Source organism: Toxorhynchites rutilus, chromosome 3 (assembly GCF_029784135.1).
Source record: "Toxorhynchites rutilus septentrionalis strain SRP chromosome 3, ASM2978413v1, whole genome shotgun sequence".
Lineage (NCBI taxonomy): Eukaryota > Metazoa > Arthropoda > Insecta > Diptera > Culicidae > Toxorhynchites > Toxorhynchites rutilus.
Window position 1 is genome coordinate 194,692,451 of NC_073746.1, and position 20,347 is coordinate 194,712,797.

A 20,347-nucleotide genomic window follows, 5' to 3' on the forward strand; every position below is an offset into this window, starting at 1 on the left:
TAGACGTAGTCCTACGTCAAAATCGAAAAATCAGAAAATTAAGAAAGTTAAAAAAATAAAATATCGAAAAACCACTTATACCACAAAAAAAAATTAAACTTTCAAATTCTGAGGTCTAAAAATTAAAAAGTCAGGAAATTGACACCATAAATCTAAAACAACTCACTACGCGATTAATCACAGCAGGTTTGCCTGTAGTAATAATTTGCGACGTGACGAATTACGACATATATATTCTACTGTAAAGGTGTTTTCTCGGTTACCTTCTAAGGTTTCCATGAGGTTTCCATCAAAAAAAAAAAAAAAAAAATTTAGGATTTTATAGATCACGCAATGAATCATGAATATATATGCAGTTTAGAGTTAGCGTTTACAGAATCACATCACTTACCGCAGTGAATCCTGATTTTAAACCTATCCCACTAACAAATATCCCTTCCATGATAAACGCTAGGGAACCACGCTATAGAGGCGACCCTTCTGGCCTTCGGGCGGCGAATATCATACTAACATTCCTTCCCTTCCCCTGGTGACTGTAAGGACGTGGCCGGCGTCGTTATTGATCATTTAAAGCTCGAATCACCGAAAATTGCACAACGAGAATGATTTGCTAGTCCCAAGCGTCATTCTGTGTGTTCTTTGTGCAATTTGGTTGGCTCAGGTCAATCACGGAGAGCAACTACGAATTGTACAGTCTACCCAAGCTCAAGCTCAAGCTTAATGGCCCTGAAAAGCGCCTTGTTTTATGGAATGGTTCCAATTTAGAAAACTTAGTACTCGTGGTTTTGAAAAAAAACCATTTCGAACGCCCTCGATGCCGCCTTGTTCTGGATTTGCCACCAAAGCAGTTTGTATAAAGAACAAACTTTTTTTTTTCTGCTACCTGATGCCGTTTTGCGATTGCGTTTGCCACTCGCCACTCGCTGCAACTGCCTGTTGTCTTGATGTCCACCGAACGGAATGCGGGTTTTCTTATCGTCGCGAGCAGCTTTGCCAGCTAACTCAATCACTTCGGCGGCCGAAACTATATAACGCCGGCTAGGTGGACTGGTGCACTGGTACTAACGCGCTCGGCCTAGCTACCCTTGCGGGGAACTCCAGATCAACACGGTTCGAGCGGGATTTTGCCTTTCCCTTCACTTTTACTCCTTTACCATGTCCAGACATGGCTGCTTGGGTTGGTTTGTTGATGTGTTGTGATGCGAACCGATGTGGTGTATGGTTTGGATGAGAATGATCGTTACGGAAGGAAGGAAGGAAGGTATTGTATTATAGAGACTTTAAACTTTTGCAGTTCATTCGTCTCTAGCCTTGAGAAAGGCCCTTTGAAAACTCTACTCTATTCTACTCCAGCGCTACCACCTCCGCCCTCTTGCCTTGAGAAAGGAACTCGATCCCTCGCCGTCCAGCCCGTCCAGCAACGATGTTGTCCAGTCGGTGTCCACACAAAGAATGATCGTTACGGCAGCGGAGCGGGGATTTTTAAGCTGACTGGCTGGCTCGAGAATTACGCATGTGTGAGACTGCGACCAATGCTTCATTCTATTTCGCTGCTGCTCTGGTTGCCCGTTTTGGTCGGTACGATTTGAGGAGCACAAAATGGACCAATAAGAAATGGGCACATAGTGCATTTGGACAATGCTTGATATTTCACAATTATTCAATTATTTATCTCAAGAAAAATGAAATGTTATTCGTTATGATAGATGCGTAGATATATTTCCTATCAATTGATGCAAAAACCTTTGAGATCTATTGAGAAATGCTCGAGTTATTAGCGTTCCAAATCTTGCATTTTTTCCTACTTGTTCAGTGCCTAGATTTCCATTTCACCCCCTATATCTTCCGGTTAGACGTAGTCTTACGTCAAAAAAACTTTTGGGCGAATGGTCAAAATGGAGAGACAGCCTACCACCAAAGCCACGAAAAGGTAAAAGAACACGCTGACATACATCTTTTCATGGACCATGGTTGAGGTTCCGGCCAACTTCCGTAAGGGCGCCAAGCGATACTTCATCAAACAACCCTGTCTCTTCCTGTTCCGTATACATTAGTTATTCCGGCTTATTTAACACGTTGAGCCCTGACCGAGCTAGGGGACCAAAGATGAACTTTTCGTCTGACTCACGTTGGTCCCTGCGGATCAATAAGGGACTTTTATAAAAAACTTTTTCTAATTTTGTTGCTGTCGTTTCCATTTGACACTCTCTAAACAAAAAGTACACTGTCGGTGCGATGAAACTAGCTCAACGTATCCTTGGATGCATTGGACGATCTCTTGAAAAGTGTGTCAAATAAAAGTTTTTTTTTGTGGTTCATCCATTTAATGAAATCAACATGATCAAATTGTAATATTGAAATGTAAATCCATCATCTGGGAAACACCGTCTCGATTATTCCTTCACTTTTCAATTTTTCTCAACGTATGAACTTTCCTGGGTGAAACGGACGATCAATTCTACGTCAAAAAAATGAGTGGGTTATATCTATGATATATATATCTATGAAAATACCCCCGATTTGTATGAATTCGCAATGCCGATTTCCCCACGCTCCATGGATTTGAAGTCTGTGTTAGGGAAACACATTCCAGTCGGAACAAAAATACCCCCGACTTGCATGAATTTGAAATACCGATTTCTCCAGGCACCTTGGTTTAGAAATCTCTATTAGGGAACACATTTCGGTGGGAACAAAAGCTCCCCCTACTTTCGTGTGTTCTTCTTCTTCTTTTTGGCTTTAAGAGGGTTTAAACTTTTCAGTTCACTCGCCTCTAGGCTCTTTCGTGTGTTTGCAATGCCGATTTCGCTGCTTGGTTTTAAAGTCTGTGTTAGGGAACATTTTTCGATGAGAACAAAAGTCCTCCTACTTTCATGTATTTGCAATGCCGATTTCCCCAAGGCTGCTTGGTTTTGATGGCTGTGTTAGGGAAACCGTAAATCGGGCCAATCAAAACGATGCAGTTAGGGCGTTTAGATAACGCCTAATATTTTACAGTTATTCAATTATTTATCTAATGAAAAAGTCACAGGAGGGTTGTGTCCAAAACACGACCGCATAGTTGACGTAGGATTCCGTTAGGCTATCTGCTGCATGCTGATTTTTGATATGTTTGAAGAATTACATTGTTAAACTCTTCGATAATGATTTGGGTCCGTTTTATCTGGTTGTAAGGTATTGTTTGTTCACTCCACCAGTGTCCATAACCGAGTGATAATGCTAGAAATATGGTGATTATACATTAGATGGTGCGTATCACGAACTAAAGCCGCCCTCTGTGGTCCTGGACGAGATGGCTCCTATGTTATGTATAGATGGAATTAAGAAAAAAAAAAAGACGGGTGGGTAATGTCGGGGACATAACCGGAGTGACGTAGGACTATACAAAGGGGACAGCTTTTGTTAAATATATATTTTAAATATATTGTTTTATTTTCTTCACCTACGTGAATACCTACCTATCTACCTGAAAAATGGATTAGTTTACTGTTTACTCTTTATGAATATGTTGATGGTTCTGAAAAGAACCTTTGGTGTTGTGTTTTTGTTATCACTCGATATTCCCATCTTGTTCGGCTAAACCTTCCTGTTTGGCGATTTGTTGTCACTCGCCACAGCTTTCACAGTTGGAAAATTTCTTCCCATCCAGCTTGTGACATATTTTACAGTAAATTACATTCAATGGCACGTCGCATTACCACCACTCAGTATCGGATTGGAGGTAATTTTAACCTGTAATTGAACATTTGCGATGACAGTGGTACAGTGTCGACTTTCAATGTGGGGTCATAATTTGGATCTCTATGTTTACAAAAATGTCCAACTAAATAAGTCGCATTACATGTCCGTCCAATTAGCTAAATGTCGAACTAATTGTAGATTACTGTACTTTAAATCTGGAAACAATTTAAGAATTGGTGAAAATTGAATAATCAGGAAAGTCCCCAACTATCAATAAGCTCAGAACAACTGCCAAATTCACATACTCATCAAATCCTGGCAAACAAATTATGAAAACATCAATTTGTGTTTTATTATTATTTTGGATAATGTTTTAGAAAGCATTGAACTTTATTTCCTAAACTCTTTTTTGGAAGGTTTAATGGCTCTGAAAAGCGCCTTGTTTTATGGAATGGTTCCAATTTAGAAAACTTAGTACTCGTGGTTTTGAAAAAAACCATTTCGAACGCCCTCGATGCCGCCTTGTTCTGGATTTGCCACCAAAGCAGTTTGTATAAACAAACTTTTTTCTTCTGCTACCTGATGCCGTTTTGCGATTGCGTTTGCCACTCGCCATTCGCTGCAACTGCCTGTTGTCTTGATGTCCACCGAACCGAATGTGTTATGTTCCGAATGCAGGTTTTCTTATCGTCGCGAGCAGCTTTGCCAGCTAACTCGATCACTCCGGCGGCCGAAACTATATAACGCCGGCTAGATGGACTGGTACACAAGTACTAACGCGCTCGACCTAGCTACCTTTTCCGGTGCAATTGGCGGATACACCTACGGGAAATTGCAGACCACCACGGTTCGAGCGGGATTTTGCCTTTCCCTTCTCTTTTCCTCCTTTGTTGAGTACACGATGCCGATGCCGTACAACCACACGGGTTTACGGTTTAAAGGAAAATAAGATATTTTTTTGGGGTCCGCGTGTTTTATACTCTAGCGGTACACACTCACAGGATAGAGACAAATCGGCAGACTCAGCCAAAGGGGCGGGTCCAACGAGACGAACGAATGAGCGTTAAAAGGGAGCGATGGCAAAAAAATACATTCATTACGATTTGTTCGCTCGTTGGATTCACATACAGACTAAAAAGGGTCCTTTTCAGGATCACAAAAAGTCTAAAGAGTTTATTGTTTTGTTATCACTCGATATCCCCATCTTGTTCGGCTAAACCTTCCTGTTTAGCGATTTGTTGTCACTCGCCACAGCTTTCACAGTTGGAAAATTTCTTCCCATCCAGCTTGTGACATATTTTACAGTAAATTACATTCAATGGCACGTCGCATTACCACCACTCAGTGCCGGATTGGAGGTAATTTTAACCTGTAATTGAACATTTGCGATGACAGTGGTACAGTGTCGACTTTCAATGTGGGGTCATAATTTGGATCTCTATGTTTACAAAAATGTCCAACTAAATAAGTCGCATTACATGTCCGTCCAATTAGCTAAATGTCGAACTAATTGTAGATTACTGTACTTTAAATCTGGAAACAATTTAAGAATTGGTGAAAATTGAATAATCAGGAAAGTCCCCAACTATCAATAAGCTCAGAACAACTGCCAAATTCACATACTCATCAAATCCTAGCAAACAAATTATGAAAACATCAATTTGTGTTTTATTATTATTTTGGATAATGTTTTAGAAAGCATTGAACTTTATTTCCTAAACTCTTTTTTGGAAGGTTTAATGGCTCTGAAAAGCGCCTTGTTTTATGGAATGGTTCCAATTTAGAAAACTTAGTACTCGTGGTTTTGAAAAAAACCATTTCGAACGCCCTCGATGCCGCCTTGTTCTGGATTTGCCACCAAAGCAGTTTGTATAAACAAACTTTTTTCTTCTGCTACCTGATGCCGTTTTGCGATTGCGTTTGCCACTCGCCATTCGCTGCAACTGCCTGTTGTCTTGATGTCCACCGAACCGAATGTGTTATGTTCCGAATGCAGGTTTTCTAATCGTCGCGAGCAGCTTTGCCAGCTAACTCGATCACTCCGGCGGCCGAAACTATATAACGCCGGCTAGATGGACTGGTACACAAGTACTAACGCGCTCGACCTAGCTACCTTTTCCGGTGCAATTGGCGGATACACCTACGGGAAATTGCAGACCACCACGGTTCGAGCGGGATTTTGCCTTTCCCTTCTCTTTTCCTCCTTTGTTGAGTACACGATGCCGATGCCGTACAACCACACGGGTTTACGGTTTAAAGGAAAATAAGATATTTTTTTGGGGTCCGCGTGTTTTATACTCTAGCGGTACACACTCACAGGATAGAGACAAATCGGCAGACTCAGCCAAAGGGGCGGGTCCAACGAGACGAACGAATGAGCGTTAAAAGGGAGCGATGGCAAAAAAATACATTCATTACGATTTGTTCGCTCGTTGGATTCACATACAGACTAAAAAGGGTCCTTTTCAGGATCACAAAAAGTCTAAAGAGTTTATTGTTTTGTTATCACTCGATATCCCCATCTTGTTCGGCTAAACCTTCCTGTTTAGCGATTTGTTGTCACTCGCCACAGCTTTCACAGTTGGAAAATTTCTTCCCATCCAGCTTGTGACATATTTTACAGTAAATTACATTCAATGGCACGTCGCATTACCACCACTCAGTGCCGGATTGGAGGTAATTTTAACCTGTAATTGAACATTTGCGATGACAGTGGTACAGTGTCGACTTTCAATGTGGGGTCATAATTTGGATCTCTATGTTTACAAAAATGTCCAACTAAATAAGTCGCATTACATGTCCGTCCAATTAGCTAAATGTCGAACTAATTGTAGATTACTGTACTTTAAATCTGGAAACAATTTAAGAATTGGTGAAAATTGAATAATCAGGAAAGTCCCCAACTATCAATAAGCTCAGAACAACTGCCAAATTCACATACTCATCAAATCCTAGCAAACAAATTATGAAAACATCAATTTGTGTTTTATTATTATTTTGGATAATGTTTTAGAAAGCATTGAACTTTATTTCCTAAACTCTTTTTTGGAAGGTTTAATGGCTCTGAAAAGCGCCTTGTTTTATGGAATGGTTCCAATTTAGAAAACTTAGTACTCGTGGTTTTGAAAAAAACCATTTCGAACGCCCTCGATGCCGCCTTGTTCTGGATTTGCCACCAAAGCAGTTTGTATAAACAAACTTTTTTCTTCTGCTACCTGATGCCGTTTTGCGATTGCGTTTGCCACTCGCCATTCGCTGCAACTGCCTGTTGTCTTGATGTCCACCGAACCGAATGTGTTATGTTCCGAATGCAGGTTTTCTAATCGTCGCGAGCAGCTTTGCCAGCTAACTCGATCACTCCGGCGGCCGAAACTATATAACGCCGGCTAGATGGACTGGTACACAAGTACTAACGCGCTCGACCTAGCTACCTTTTCCGGTGCAATTGGCGGATACACCTACGGGAAATTGCAGACCACCACGGTTCGAGCGGGATTTTGCCTTTCCCTTCTCTTTTCCTCCTTTGTTGAGTACACGATGCCGATGCCGTACAACCACACGGGTTTACGGTTTAAAGGAAAATAAGATATTTTTTTGGGGTCCGCGTGTTTTGACGTAGGACTACGTCTAACCGGAAGATATAGGGGGTGAAATGGAAATCTAGGCACTGAACAAGTAGGAAAAAATGCAAGATTTGGAACGCTTATAACTCGAGCATTTCTCAATAGATCGCAAAGGTTTTTGCATCAATTGATAGGAAATATATCTACGCATCTATCATAACGAATAACATTTCATTTTTCTTGAGATAAATAATTGAATAATTGTGAAATATCAACCATTGTCCAAATACACTATGTGCCCATTTTTGATTGGTCCATTTTGTGCTCCTCAAATCGTACCGACCAAAACGGGCAACCAGAGCAGCAGCGAAATAGAATGAAGCACGATTGGAAAGGAAAAAGAAAAAAATGAGGGAAACATTGGTCGCAGTCTCACACATGCGTAATTCTCGAGCCAGCCAGTCAGCTTCAAAATCCCCTCTCCGCTGCCGTAACGATCATTCTCATCCGAACCGTACACCACATCGTTTCGCATCACCTCACATCAACAAACCAACACAAGCAGCCATGGTTGGATATGGCAAAGGAGGAAAAGTGAAGGGAAAGGCAAAATCCCGCTCGAACCTTGATCTGGAGTTCCCGCTCGTGTTGATCTGGAGTTCCCCGCAAGGGTAGCTAGGCCGAGCGCGTTAGTACCAGTGTACCAGTCCACCTAGCCGGCGTTATATAGCTTCGGCCGCCGAAGTGATCGAGTTAGCTGGCAAAGCTGTTCGCGACGATAAGAAAACCTGCATTCGGAACAGAACACATTCGGTTCGGTGAACATCAAGACAACAGGCAGTTGCAGCGAGTGGCGAGTGGCAAACGCAATCGCAAAACGGCATCAGGTAACAGAAGAAAAAAGTTTGTTCTTTATACAAACTGCTTTGGCGGCAAATCCAGAACAAGGCGGCATCGAGGGCGTTCGAAATGGTTTTTTTCAAAACCACGAGTACTAAGTTTTCTAAATTGGAACCATTCCATAAAACAAGGCGCTTTTCAGAGCCATTAAACCTTCCAAAAAAGAGTTTAGGAAATAAAGTTCAATGCTTTCTAAAACATTATCCAAAATAATAATAAAACACAAATTGATGTTTTCATAATTTGTTTGCCAGGATCTGATGAGTATGTGAATTTGGCAGTTGTTCTGAGCTTATTGATAGTTGGGGACTTTCCTGATTATTCAATTTTCACCAATTCTTAAATTGTTTCGAGATTGAAAGTACAGTAATCTACAATTAGTTCGACATTTAGCTAATTGGACGGACATGTAATGTGACTTATTTAGTTGGACATTTTTGTAAACATAGAGATCCAAATTATGATCCCACATTGAAAGTCGACACTGTACCACTGTCATCGCAAATGTTCAATTACAGGTTAAAATTACCTCCAATCCGACACTGAGTAGTGGTAATGCGACGTGTCATTGAATGTAATTTACTGTAAAATATGTCACAAGCTGGATGGGAAGAAATTTTCCAACTGTGAAAGCTGTGGCGAGTGACAACAAATCGCTAAACAGGAAGGTTTAGCCGAACAAGATGGGGATATCGAGTGATAACAAAACAATAAACTCTTTAGACTTTTTGTGATCCTGAAAAGGACCCTTTTTAGTCTGTATGTGAATCCAACGAGCGAACAAATCGTAATGAATGTATTTTTTTGCCATCGCTCCCTTTTAACGCTCATTCGTTCGTCTCGTTGGACCCGCCCCTTTGGCTGAGTCTGCCGATTTGTCTCTATCCTGTGAGTGTGTACCGCTAGAGTATAAAACACGCGGACCCCAAAAAAATATCTTATTTTCCTTTAAACCGTAAACCCGTGTGGTTGTACGGCATCGGCATCGTGTACTCAACAAAGGAGGAAAAGAGAAGGGAAAGGCAAAATCCCGCTCGAACCGTGGTGGTCTGCAATTTCCCGTAGGTGTATCCGCCAATTGCACCGGAAAAGGTAGCTAGGTCGAGCGCGTTAGTACTTGTGTACCAGTCCATCTAGCCGGCGTTATATAGTTTCGGCCGCCGGAGTGATCGAGTTAGCTGGCAAAGCTGCTCGCGACGATTAGAAAACCTGCATTCGGAACATAACACATTCGGTTCGGTGGACATCAAGACAACAGGCAGTTGCAGCGAATGGCGAGTGGCAAACGCAATCGCAAAACGGCATCAGGTAGCAGAAGAAAAAAGTTTGTTTATACAAACTGCTTTGGTGGCAAATCCAGAACAAGGCGGCATCGAGGGCGTTCGAAATGGTTTTTTTCAAAACCACGAGTACTAAGTTTTCTAAATTGGAACCATTCCATAAAACAAGGCGCTTTTCAGAGCCATTAAACCTTCCAAAAAAGAGTTTAGGAAATAAAGTTCAATGCTTTCTAAAACATTATCCAAAATAATAATAAAACACAAATTGATGTTTTCATAATTTGTTTGCTAGGATTTGATGAGTATGTGAATTTGGCAGTTGTTCTGAGCTTATTGATAGTTGGGGACTTTCCTGATTATTCAATTTTCACCAATTCTTAAATTGTTTCCAGATTTAAAGTACAGTAATCTACAATTAGTTCGACATTTAGCTAATTGGACGGACATGTAATGCGACTTATTTAGTTGGACATTTTTGTAAACATAGAGATCCAAATTATGACCCCACATTGAAAGTCGACACTGTACCACTGTCATCGCAAATGTTCAATTACAGGTTAAAATTACCTCCAATCCGGCACTGAGTGGTGGTAATGCGACGTGCCATTGAATGTAATTTACTGTAAAATATGTCACAAGCTGGATGGGAAGAAATTTTCCAACTGTGAAAGCTGTGGCGAGTGACAACAAATCGCTAAACAGGAAGGTTTAGCCGAACAAGATGGGGATATCGAGTGATAACAAAACAATAAACTCTTTAGACTTTTTGTGATCCTGAAAAGGACCCTTTTTAGTCTGTATGTGAATCCAACGAGCGAACAAATCGTAATGAATGTATTTTTTTGCCATCGCTCCCTTTTAACGCTCATTCGTTCGTCTCGTTGGACCCGCCCCTTTGGCTGAGTCTGCCGATTTGTCTCTATCCTGTGAGTGTGTACCGCTAGAGTATAAAACACGCGGACCCCAAAAAAATATCTTATTTTCCTTTAAACCGTAAACCCGTGTGGTTGTACGGCATCGGCATCGTGTACTCAACAAAGGAGGAAAAGAGAAGGGAAAGGCAAAATCCCGCTCGAACCGTGGTGGTCTGCAATTTCCCGTAGGTGTATCCGCCAATTGCACCGGAAAAGGTAGCTAGGTCGAGCGCGTTAGTACTTGTGTACCAGTCCATCTAGCCGGCGTTATATAGTTTCGGCCGCCGGAGTGATCGAGTTAGCTGGCAAAGCTGCTCGCGACGATTAGAAAACCTGCATTCGGAACATAACACATTCGGTTCGGTGGACATCAAGACAACAGGCAGTTGCAGCGAATGGCGAGTGGCAAACGCAATCGCAAAACGGCATCAGGTAGCAGAAGAAAAAAGTTTGTTTATACAAACTGCTTTGGTGGCAAATCCAGAACAAGGCGGCATCGAGGGCGTTCGAAATGGTTTTTTTCAAAACCACGAGTACTAAGTTTTCTAAATTGGAACCATTCCATAAAACAAGGCGCTTTTCAGAGCCATTAAACCTTCCAAAAAAGAGTTTAGGAAATAAAGTTCAATGCTTTCTAAAACATTATCCAAAATAATAATAAAACACAAATTGATGTTTTCATAATTTGTTTGCTAGGATTTGATGAGTATGTGAATTTGGCAGTTGTTCTGAGCTTATTGATAGTTGGGGACTTTCCTGATTATTCAATTTTCACCAATTCTTAAATTGTTTCCAGATTTAAAGTACAGTAATCTACAATTAGTTCGACATTTAGCTAATTGGACGGACATGTAATGCGACTTATTTAGTTGGACATTTTTGTAAACATAGAGATCCAAATTATGACCCCACATTGAAAGTCGACACTGTACCACTGTCATCGCAAATGTTCAATTACAGGTTAAAATTACCTCCAATCCGGCACTGAGTGGTGGTAATGCGACGTGCCATTGAATGTAATTTACTGTAAAATATGTCACAAGCTGGATGGGAAGAAATTTTCCAACTGTGAAAGCTGTGGCGAGTGACAACAAATCGCTAAACAGGAAGGTTTAGCCGAACAAGATGGGGATATCGAGTGATAACAAAACAATAAACTCTTTAGACTTTTTGTGATCCTGAAAAGGACCCTTTTTAGTCTGTATGTGAATCCAACGAGCGAACAAATCGTAATGAATGTATTTTTTTGCCATCGCTCCCTTTTAACGCTCATTCGTTCGTCTCGTTGGACCCGCCCCTTTGGCTGAGTCTGCCGATTTGTCTCTATCCTGTGAGTGTGTACCGCTAGAGTATAAAACACGCGGACCCCAAAAAAATATCTTATTTTCCTTTAAACCGTAAACCCGTGTGGTTGTACGGCATCGGCATCGTGTACTCAACAAAGGAGGAAAAGAGAAGGGAAAGGCAAAATCCCGCTCGAACCGTGGTGGTCTGCAATTTCCCGTAGGTGTATCCGCCAATTGCACCGGAAAAGGTAGCTAGGTCGAGCGCGTTAGTACTTGTGTACCAGTCCATCTAGCCGGCGTTATATAGTTTCGGCCGCCGGAGTGATCGAGTTAGCTGGCAAAGCTGCTCGCGACGATAAGAAAACCTGCATTCGGAACATAACACATTCGGTTCGGTGGACATCAAGACAACAGGCAGTTGCAGCGAATGGCGAGTGGCAAACGCAATCGCAAAACGGCATCAGGTAGCAGAAGAAAAAAGTTTGTTTATACAAACTGCTTTGGTGGCAAATCCAGAACAAGGCGGCATCGAGGGCGTTCGAAATGGTTTTTTTCAAAACCACGAGTACTAAGTTTTCTAAATTGGAACCATTCCATAAAACAAGGCGCTTTTCAGAGCCATTAAACCTTCCAAAAAAGAGTTTAGGAAATAAAGTTCAATGCTTTCTAAAACATTATCCAAAATAATAATAAAACACAAATTGATGTTTTCATAATTTGTTTGCCAGGATTTGATGAGTATGTGAATTTGGCAGTTGTTCTGAGCTTATTGATAGTTGGGGACTTTCCTGATTATTCAATTTTCACCAATTCTTAAATTGTTTCCAGATTTAAAGTACAGTAATCTACAATTAGTTCGACATTTAGCTAATTGGACGGACATGTAATGCGACTTATTTAGTTGGACATTTTTGTAAACATAGAGATCCAAATTATGACCCCACATTGAAAGTCGACACTGTACCACTGTCATCGCAAATGTTCAATTACAGGTTAAAATTACCTCCAATCCGATACTGAGTGGTGGTAATGCGACGTGCCATTGAATGTAATTTACTGTAAAATATGTCACAAGCTGGATGGGAAGAAATTTTCCAACTGTGAAAGCTGTGGCGAGTGACAACAAATCGCCAAACAGGAAGGTTTAGCCGAACAAGATGGGAATATCGAGTGATAACAAAAACACAACACCAAAGGTTCTTTTCAGAACCATCAACATATTCATAAAGAGTAAACAGTAAACTAATCCATTTTTCAGGTAGATAGGTAGGTATTCACGTAGGTGAAGAAAATAAAACAATATATTTAAAATATATATTTAACAAAAGCTGTCCCCTTTGTATAGTCCTACGTCACTCCGGTTATGTCCCCGACATTACCCACCCGTCTTTTATACTCTAGCGGTACACACTCACAGGATAGAGACAAATCGGCAGACTCAGCCAAAGGGGCGGGTCCAACGAGACGAACGAATGAGCGTTAAAAGGGAGCGATGGCAAAAAAATACATTCATTACGATTTGTTCGCTCGTTGGATTCACATACAGACTAAAAAGGGTCCTTTTCAGGATCACAAAAAGTCTAAAGAGTTTATTGTTTTGTTATCACTCGATATCCCCATCTTGTTCGGCTAAACCTTCCTGTTTAGCGATTTGTTGTCACTCGCCACAGCTTTCACAGTTGGAAAATTTCTTCCCATCCAGCTTGTGACATATTTTACAGTAAATTACATTCAATGACACGTCGCATTACCACTACTCAGTGTCGGATTGGAGGTAATTTTAACCTGTAATTGAACATTTGCGATGACAGTGGTACAGTGTCGACTTTCAATGTGGGATCATAATTTGGATCTCTATGTTTACAAAAATGTCCAACTAAATAAGTCACATTACATGTCCGTCCAATTAGCTAAATGTCGAACTAATTGTAGATTACTGTACTTTCAATCTCGAAACAATTTAAGAATTGGTGAAAATTGAATAATCAGGAAAGTCCCCAACTATCAATAAGCTCAGAACAACTGCCAAATTCACATACTCATCAGATCCTGGCAAACAAATTATGAAAACATCAATTTGTGTTTTATTATTATTTTGGATAATGTTTTAGAAAGCATTGAACTTTATTTCCTAAACTCTTTTTTGGAAGGTTTAATGGCTCTGAAAAGCGCCTTGTTTTATGGAATGGTTCCAATTTAGAAAACTTAGTACTCGTGGTTTTGAAAAAAACCATTTCGAACGCCCTCGATGCCGCCTTGTTCTGGATTTGCCGCCAAAGCAGTTTGTATAAAGAACAAACTTTTTTCTTCTGTTACCTGATGCCGTTTTGCGATTGCGTTTGCCACTCGCCACTCGCTGCAACTGCCTGTTGTCTTGATGTTCACCGAACCGAATGTGTTCTGTTCCGAATGCAGGTTTTCTTATCGTCGCGAACAGCTTTGCCAGCTAACTCGATCACTTCGGCGGCCGAAGCTATATAACGCCGGCTAGGTGGACTGGTACACTGGTACTAACGCGCTCGGCCTAGCTACCCTTGCGGGGAACTCCAGATCAACACGAGCGGGAACTCCAGATCAAGGTTCGAGCGGGATTTTGCCTTTCCCTTCACTTTTCCTCCTTTGCCATATCCAACCATGGCTGCTTGTGTTGGTTTGTTGATGTGAGGTGATGCGAAACGATGTGGTGTACGGTTCGGATGAGAATGATCGTTACGGCAGCGGAGAGGGGATTTTGAAGCTGACTGGCTGGCTCGAGAATTACGCATGTGTGAGACTGCGACCAATGTTTCCCTCATTTTTTTCTTTTTCCTTTCCAATCGTGCTTCATTCTATTTCGCTGCTGCTCTGGTTGCCCGTTTTGGTCGGTACGATTTGAGGAGCACAAAATGGACCAATCAAAAATGGGCACATAGTGTATTTGGACAATGGTTGATATTTCACAATTATTCAATTATTTATCTCAAGAAAAATGAAATGTTATTCGTTATGATAGATGCGTAGATATATTTCCTATCAATTGATGCAAAAACCTTTGCGATCTATTGAGAAATGCTCGAGTTATAAGCGTTCCAAATCTTGCATTTTTTCCTACTTGTTCAGTGCCTAGATTTCCATTTCACCCCCTATATCTTCCGGTTAGACGTAGTCCTACGTCAAAAGCTCATCAATGTAATATAAGATAATTATCATTATCGAACACAAGTTTTCTCACCAGAAATGAAGTGTTACTTTAGTATAGAGAAAATATATTTGAAATGGAAAAGGTAATTTCATTTATATTTTTATTTTCTGAGTGTTTATACAACCCATTTTCTTTTCGCTTTAAACCCAACGGAACACGATGCTATTTGCCTCAATACAAATTTCAATTAGGCTAACAGCACCCAATACGATATGTAGAGCATATGTGAAATCACTTTTTCGAATATTCCTTCATTTTTCCAATTTTGCTCGTCGCATGAACTTTCCTTGGGAGAAAAAAAATCGTTTCATATTTCAAGTCATTTTAACACAATAGCTACCATATACAATTTTACTCTTACAGTTGTGCTAAAAATTTTACAATACATGATCGGTCATTGATATGAAATTTCACGAAGCAACCAACATAAAAATTCCAAATTAAAATTTTATTTAATTCTGTCAAGCATAATCATTCTTCAATCAACCCATCGAAAGATTCTTATTGGAACGAAAATAACAAAATAAAAACACTCGTTCATCGCTCCCAACTTATTCGCCAGCACGTATGCAATCAGAATGCCCACACTAGTTACAATGAGCACTATCCATTTGTGCGCGTCGTTAGTTAAACTATCGGCCACGAGGGTATTTACATGCTGATTACCCTCAGACACCTTGGATTTGAAATGTCTGTTAAGGAATACATGTCAGTGGGAAAAAAAGCTCCCCCTACTTTCATGTATCTGCAATGTCGATTTCCCCCAGGTAGCTTGGTTTTGATGTCTCTGTTAGGGACTCGCCGCATGTGTCGTAGATTTCGACCAATCAGAAGTAGGTATTTCCGTTAGGATAAGGGTTGAGATTTTTCAATTGTTCGATAGTTAGTTTCATGACATATACTATTTTCTTCAACGTAAAAAATTGTTATGGAGTGCCGAAATTGATTGACGCAAAAATCTCATTAATCCATCATGAAATGACTGAGCAATAAGCATTTGAAATTGGACAATTTTCACGGTGCGCTCGATTTTCGATTTTCAATTTGTACCCCAATATGTTCCCGAAAGACGTAATCCTACGTCAAAACAACATTTTGTTAGTTGCGATAGATGCGTAGAAATATTCCCTATCAAGTGATGCAAACATCTCTCCTATCCAGTACGAAATGTTCGAGCTATAAGCATTCGAAATCTTTCATTTTTTCCTGCATGTTCTGTGTTTAGGTTTTCATTTTACCCTCCATATATTCCGGTTAGACGTAGTCCCACGTCAAAAAACTGTCAAAACTAGAGTTGAACTCATTCGATATATCCATACATGGATGGTCGCATTATAAACATATTAGTACATTGAATATATTTCTATCTTTACAGGTTCCCAAATGAGAGGACGTTCGAAATGCTTCCGCTCAAAAGATGCCTCAATACGACAAATACTCATAGTTCATGGTGTGGACAATATACTACGTCAAAATTACTACCACAAATATCTAAAAATACTGAGGATACGATCAAAATGTTTAATCTTGATTTGAAGCTTGGAATTAATAAGGGTAAATACGAGATTACAAATAGTAAGAATGCAGGTGTAGCTCATTACAATAGTGCGCTTTTAAATAATGTAAGTTTACCGACAAAAAATAGATTTTTTCATAAACTGCAAGCGGTTGCCAGTTTTCCGCAGAATCACAAACACAAACAATATTTCCCACGAATTATACCAAATGTTAATTTAAAAGCATCAAACTATTTGGAAGATAAATATTCAGATGAATATAATAAAATGTTTCACATACAACAGAAGTCTAAAAGTCCTAAATTTGCACACGTGCAAAACACGTATTTTCCCAAATACAGGTATGATGCATTAATGATAGATTTAGGTATATCAGGATATAAACATTTCGAAAATGCAGTAATACGTGATCTCGAGAAACGAGAAGAACAAAAAGTCGAGGCCACTATACATACATTATTCGATAATACTAAACATACCTCTGATAAAATACAGCCACCGATTCGAAAACCGCAGAAAAATATAACTGCAATAGCCATTATGACAAATAATAAAACTGATAATACATACAGCTCTACAAAGCAAGAGTCTATCATTAAATCAAGTAGATCCATAACACCTGAATTATTTGTTATAAATCCCTCTATGTCAGTAACTAATACAAATACTGATGGAAATTGTATTTCATTTTGTCAAGGTAGGAAATCATTACGAAAATATTTATACCAAACACCACAAAATATTTCAGATGAAAATATAATTATAAATCAGACATATTTTGCGGTATACAACAATAATAATCATACTAAGTTAAAAGACCATATTTCTAACGAAGCAACAGCAGACCCATTGAGGGTCCTTCGAAGGCAGAATCTAGTTGAATCGGTAGCTACTATAAATATTCCTGACAAGAAAACGCATGGGTGTCAACAGAGCAATGTCACTTGTCATCGATCAAGCAAAGAACAGAAAAAATCTCGTTCTAAATTGAATTTGCAAAATATTTCAAAGAATATTAGAATTGAAGATCCATTGTATGAAAACAAAAAACATACAAACTATATTTCAACTGCCACTGACTTGCATGTTCTTGAAGAAGAAAAAGAAAAATCTTTGCCTAATATCAATCGTAAATCGACAATGTCGAAATCTTCATATCGGATAGCACTACAAGAAAACCATAAAAAAACATCACCCAGTGTTAATCGTGGATCTTTCAAGTTCATTGATCATCTGAGAAACGAACAACTTCATGTATAGTATGATTTAATTTGGTATTATTTGATTGAAAATAAACTATTTATTGAGAATAATTTTAAATTAAAATATCAATTGCTTTCCACCAACATTATTTATATTGACGTAGAACTACGTCTTTCATTTCTATACTGGGGTGTGAGTTCAAACTTTCGAAAACGAAAGCGTTACGCCAGAGAACGAGATTTTAAGCGTTAATAGCTCCTAAACAACTGAACGAAATAGTAAGATAAACACTTCATTCGAAAGATAAAATGTCTACGCGTTATATGATTGTTACTTTTTGATCCAAAAAGTTTCAATAGCCCTAAAATTGCTTTCAAAACGGGCTATTGAAATCACACCAATCGAGTGCCGCTCGGAAATCCACTCAGTTATAATTGCGTAACGATTGAGGTACGATCGATGGAATCGATGGATGTTTCCCTAACACACACTTCAAAACCATGGAGCCAGGGGAAATCGGTATTGCAAAATATAGGTAAGCAGTGGGTATTTTTGTATTCGCTTGCGTTTCTGGAAATCGGAATATTTCCCTAAAACAGACTTCAAACCCATGAAGCTTGGGGATATCGGCATTGCAAAATAGATGCGAGCTGCGGGTACTTTTGTACTCGCTTGCGCTTCTGCAAATCGGAATGTTTCCTCAACACAGACTTCAAAACCATGCAGCCAGAGGAAATTGGCATAGCAAATTAGATGCCAGCAGCGGGTACTACTGTACTTGGATTGACTATGGATTTGATATGGTACGATGTAGTGGATATGATCGAAGTGAATATTATATTACATATCGAAGAAATCACATTTATAAAAGCAGCATTATAAAATTATTTGTTCACGAATGCTGAAACCGATCGTGGTTATTGGGAAGGTGGAATTGATGGGAAGGGGGTCTTATTTTCGCTGTGTAATTCCGAGGAGGAATCCATTCTTTCTCAAGCGTTAATTATCCTGCTCCGGATCAACGATGATTCCAATTGTCGGGGTTTGGGGAGTGGGTTCTATTTGCACGGGTCTACCTTGTTTCAATATGAACTTCAAAAGTAAACTATTGAAATTACAAAAAATCCATGAGCGAGTTCATTTTTGTTTAGTTCTCACCTAGGTTCGAACGAGTTCCAACCCGAAAACTGTTGGGTTCGCACTGATATGTTTCACTAAACCGACCGACAACCGATAATCTAAAAATAAAAGCTATGAAGATAAAAAACGCGCTGCTTTTATTGACGTAGCATTGGAATTGGAATCCAATTCGGATTCTAATTTTGGAGAGCACATTCGCGTTAACGGCCTTAAGCTTCGTGTGCTTTTATTGGGTGGCGAAAATGATCATGGATCCATTATCATGGTGAAATAATCATGCTTTAAGGTGAAGGTGGAAGCTAGCCACAATGGCGCTCATTTCTTTCATCTCCCTCCCTCACCCCTCGCCCGAATATCTATAATTTTGCAAAACAGTGTGAAGAAAATTATCGTTTTCGCACACTTCCCATCAAGTACTATCAACCAAACTTTAATCGATTACTCACAAGATATTAAATTTTCATCTGCTGTCGCACTGTATAGTGAAAAACGTCGGAAAACTCGAGCTAGTGCTCTGAAAGATAACTTTTTATTTTTTCAATCTTCGGCAATGGTTTTGTTTGTATTGGTGAAAGCATCGTTATTTTTTCGACACTGATGCCAGACAACATCATCGAAATGGCTATAAAAATCACTCAATTAAATGTTATTGCTAGGTCATAGCGTTTCATGTCATGAAAATCAATAGAATAAAATTGTGTTGATATCTATACAATTATGATTTTTACGTTTAATGGGTCTATAATGTAAGTTTTAGGAACCTTAACATTGGGTAAGAAAATTGTATTGCAGAGCTCGTAACACTGCCACGGCTGCCTATGCTTTCAAAAACAATAAACGAAAAAGTATTACATTCAATCAAAATGCCTCGGCCAACGAAGAAAAGGGTTAAGGTTCTCCAACGTAAATATGTGAAAACAATACGATCAACGAAGGAAAATATAAAGCAGGGGTTCTCAAACTGTTTTGGGCGAGAGACCCCTTTTCCAGAAAGAAGTGATACCAAAGACCCCCGTAGCAAAATTTCTTTAAAAATCTCTAGTTTTTTTCTTATTCATACATAATACTTACCAATTTAAAATCTTTTCGGTTGATGAAATGAGAAAACTTTTTTTTCTTATCATTATTCAACACAATAAATATATACATGAAAATCAGTAATTATCAAGTGTAACTAATCATTTTTAAATACACGTTACTTACAAATACATTACAATTTACAGAAATCTGTAGTTTAGGCATTCAAAAATATACCTTGGAAAGGACTTATCGAAAATCCTATTATTTACCGAGTTTGAACCATTTTAGTGAAACTGGTGTACACGATATCTCACGACACGACTACTAAACCGATTCATGTCGAATTTATATGGATACAATCTACAGGCATCTCTCTATCACATGAACCTCAAAAAATTGTATTTTCTTAATTTTACTATTTAAAAAAAAAACGTAAGAAAAATCGTTTTAAACCGAATTTGGTTCTTCAAACGGCCGCCATTTTCTCAACAAAGATGTTCTTGACTTGTACGAGGTTCATGCGATAGCGGCATCTCTATTGATTAAGAATCTGTTTGATTTATTTTTGTTTCAGATAACCAGAAAGGCTGGACTCGTGTACGCCATGGCACAACTTTTTTTTGAACTCCCTCACTTCATCAGCTTGTAACTATTCTAGTTAT

The 20,347-nt window shown here is 39.3% G+C and overlaps 1 protein-coding gene across 1 annotated transcript in view; it reads left to right on the forward strand.

Annotated features, from left to right (window-relative positions):
• Positions 1-17,582, forward strand: part of LOC129773787 (uncharacterized) — a 48,904-nt gene extending 31,322 nt beyond the window's left edge. Inside the window, exon 3 of the mRNA XM_055777435.1 lies at positions 16,181-17,582. Within this exon, the coding sequence (XP_055633410.1) occupies positions 16,181-17,582 (1,402 nt within the window). The remainder of the gene's footprint in view (positions 1-16,180) is intronic.
• Positions 17,583-20,347: the final 2,765 nt, after the last annotated feature.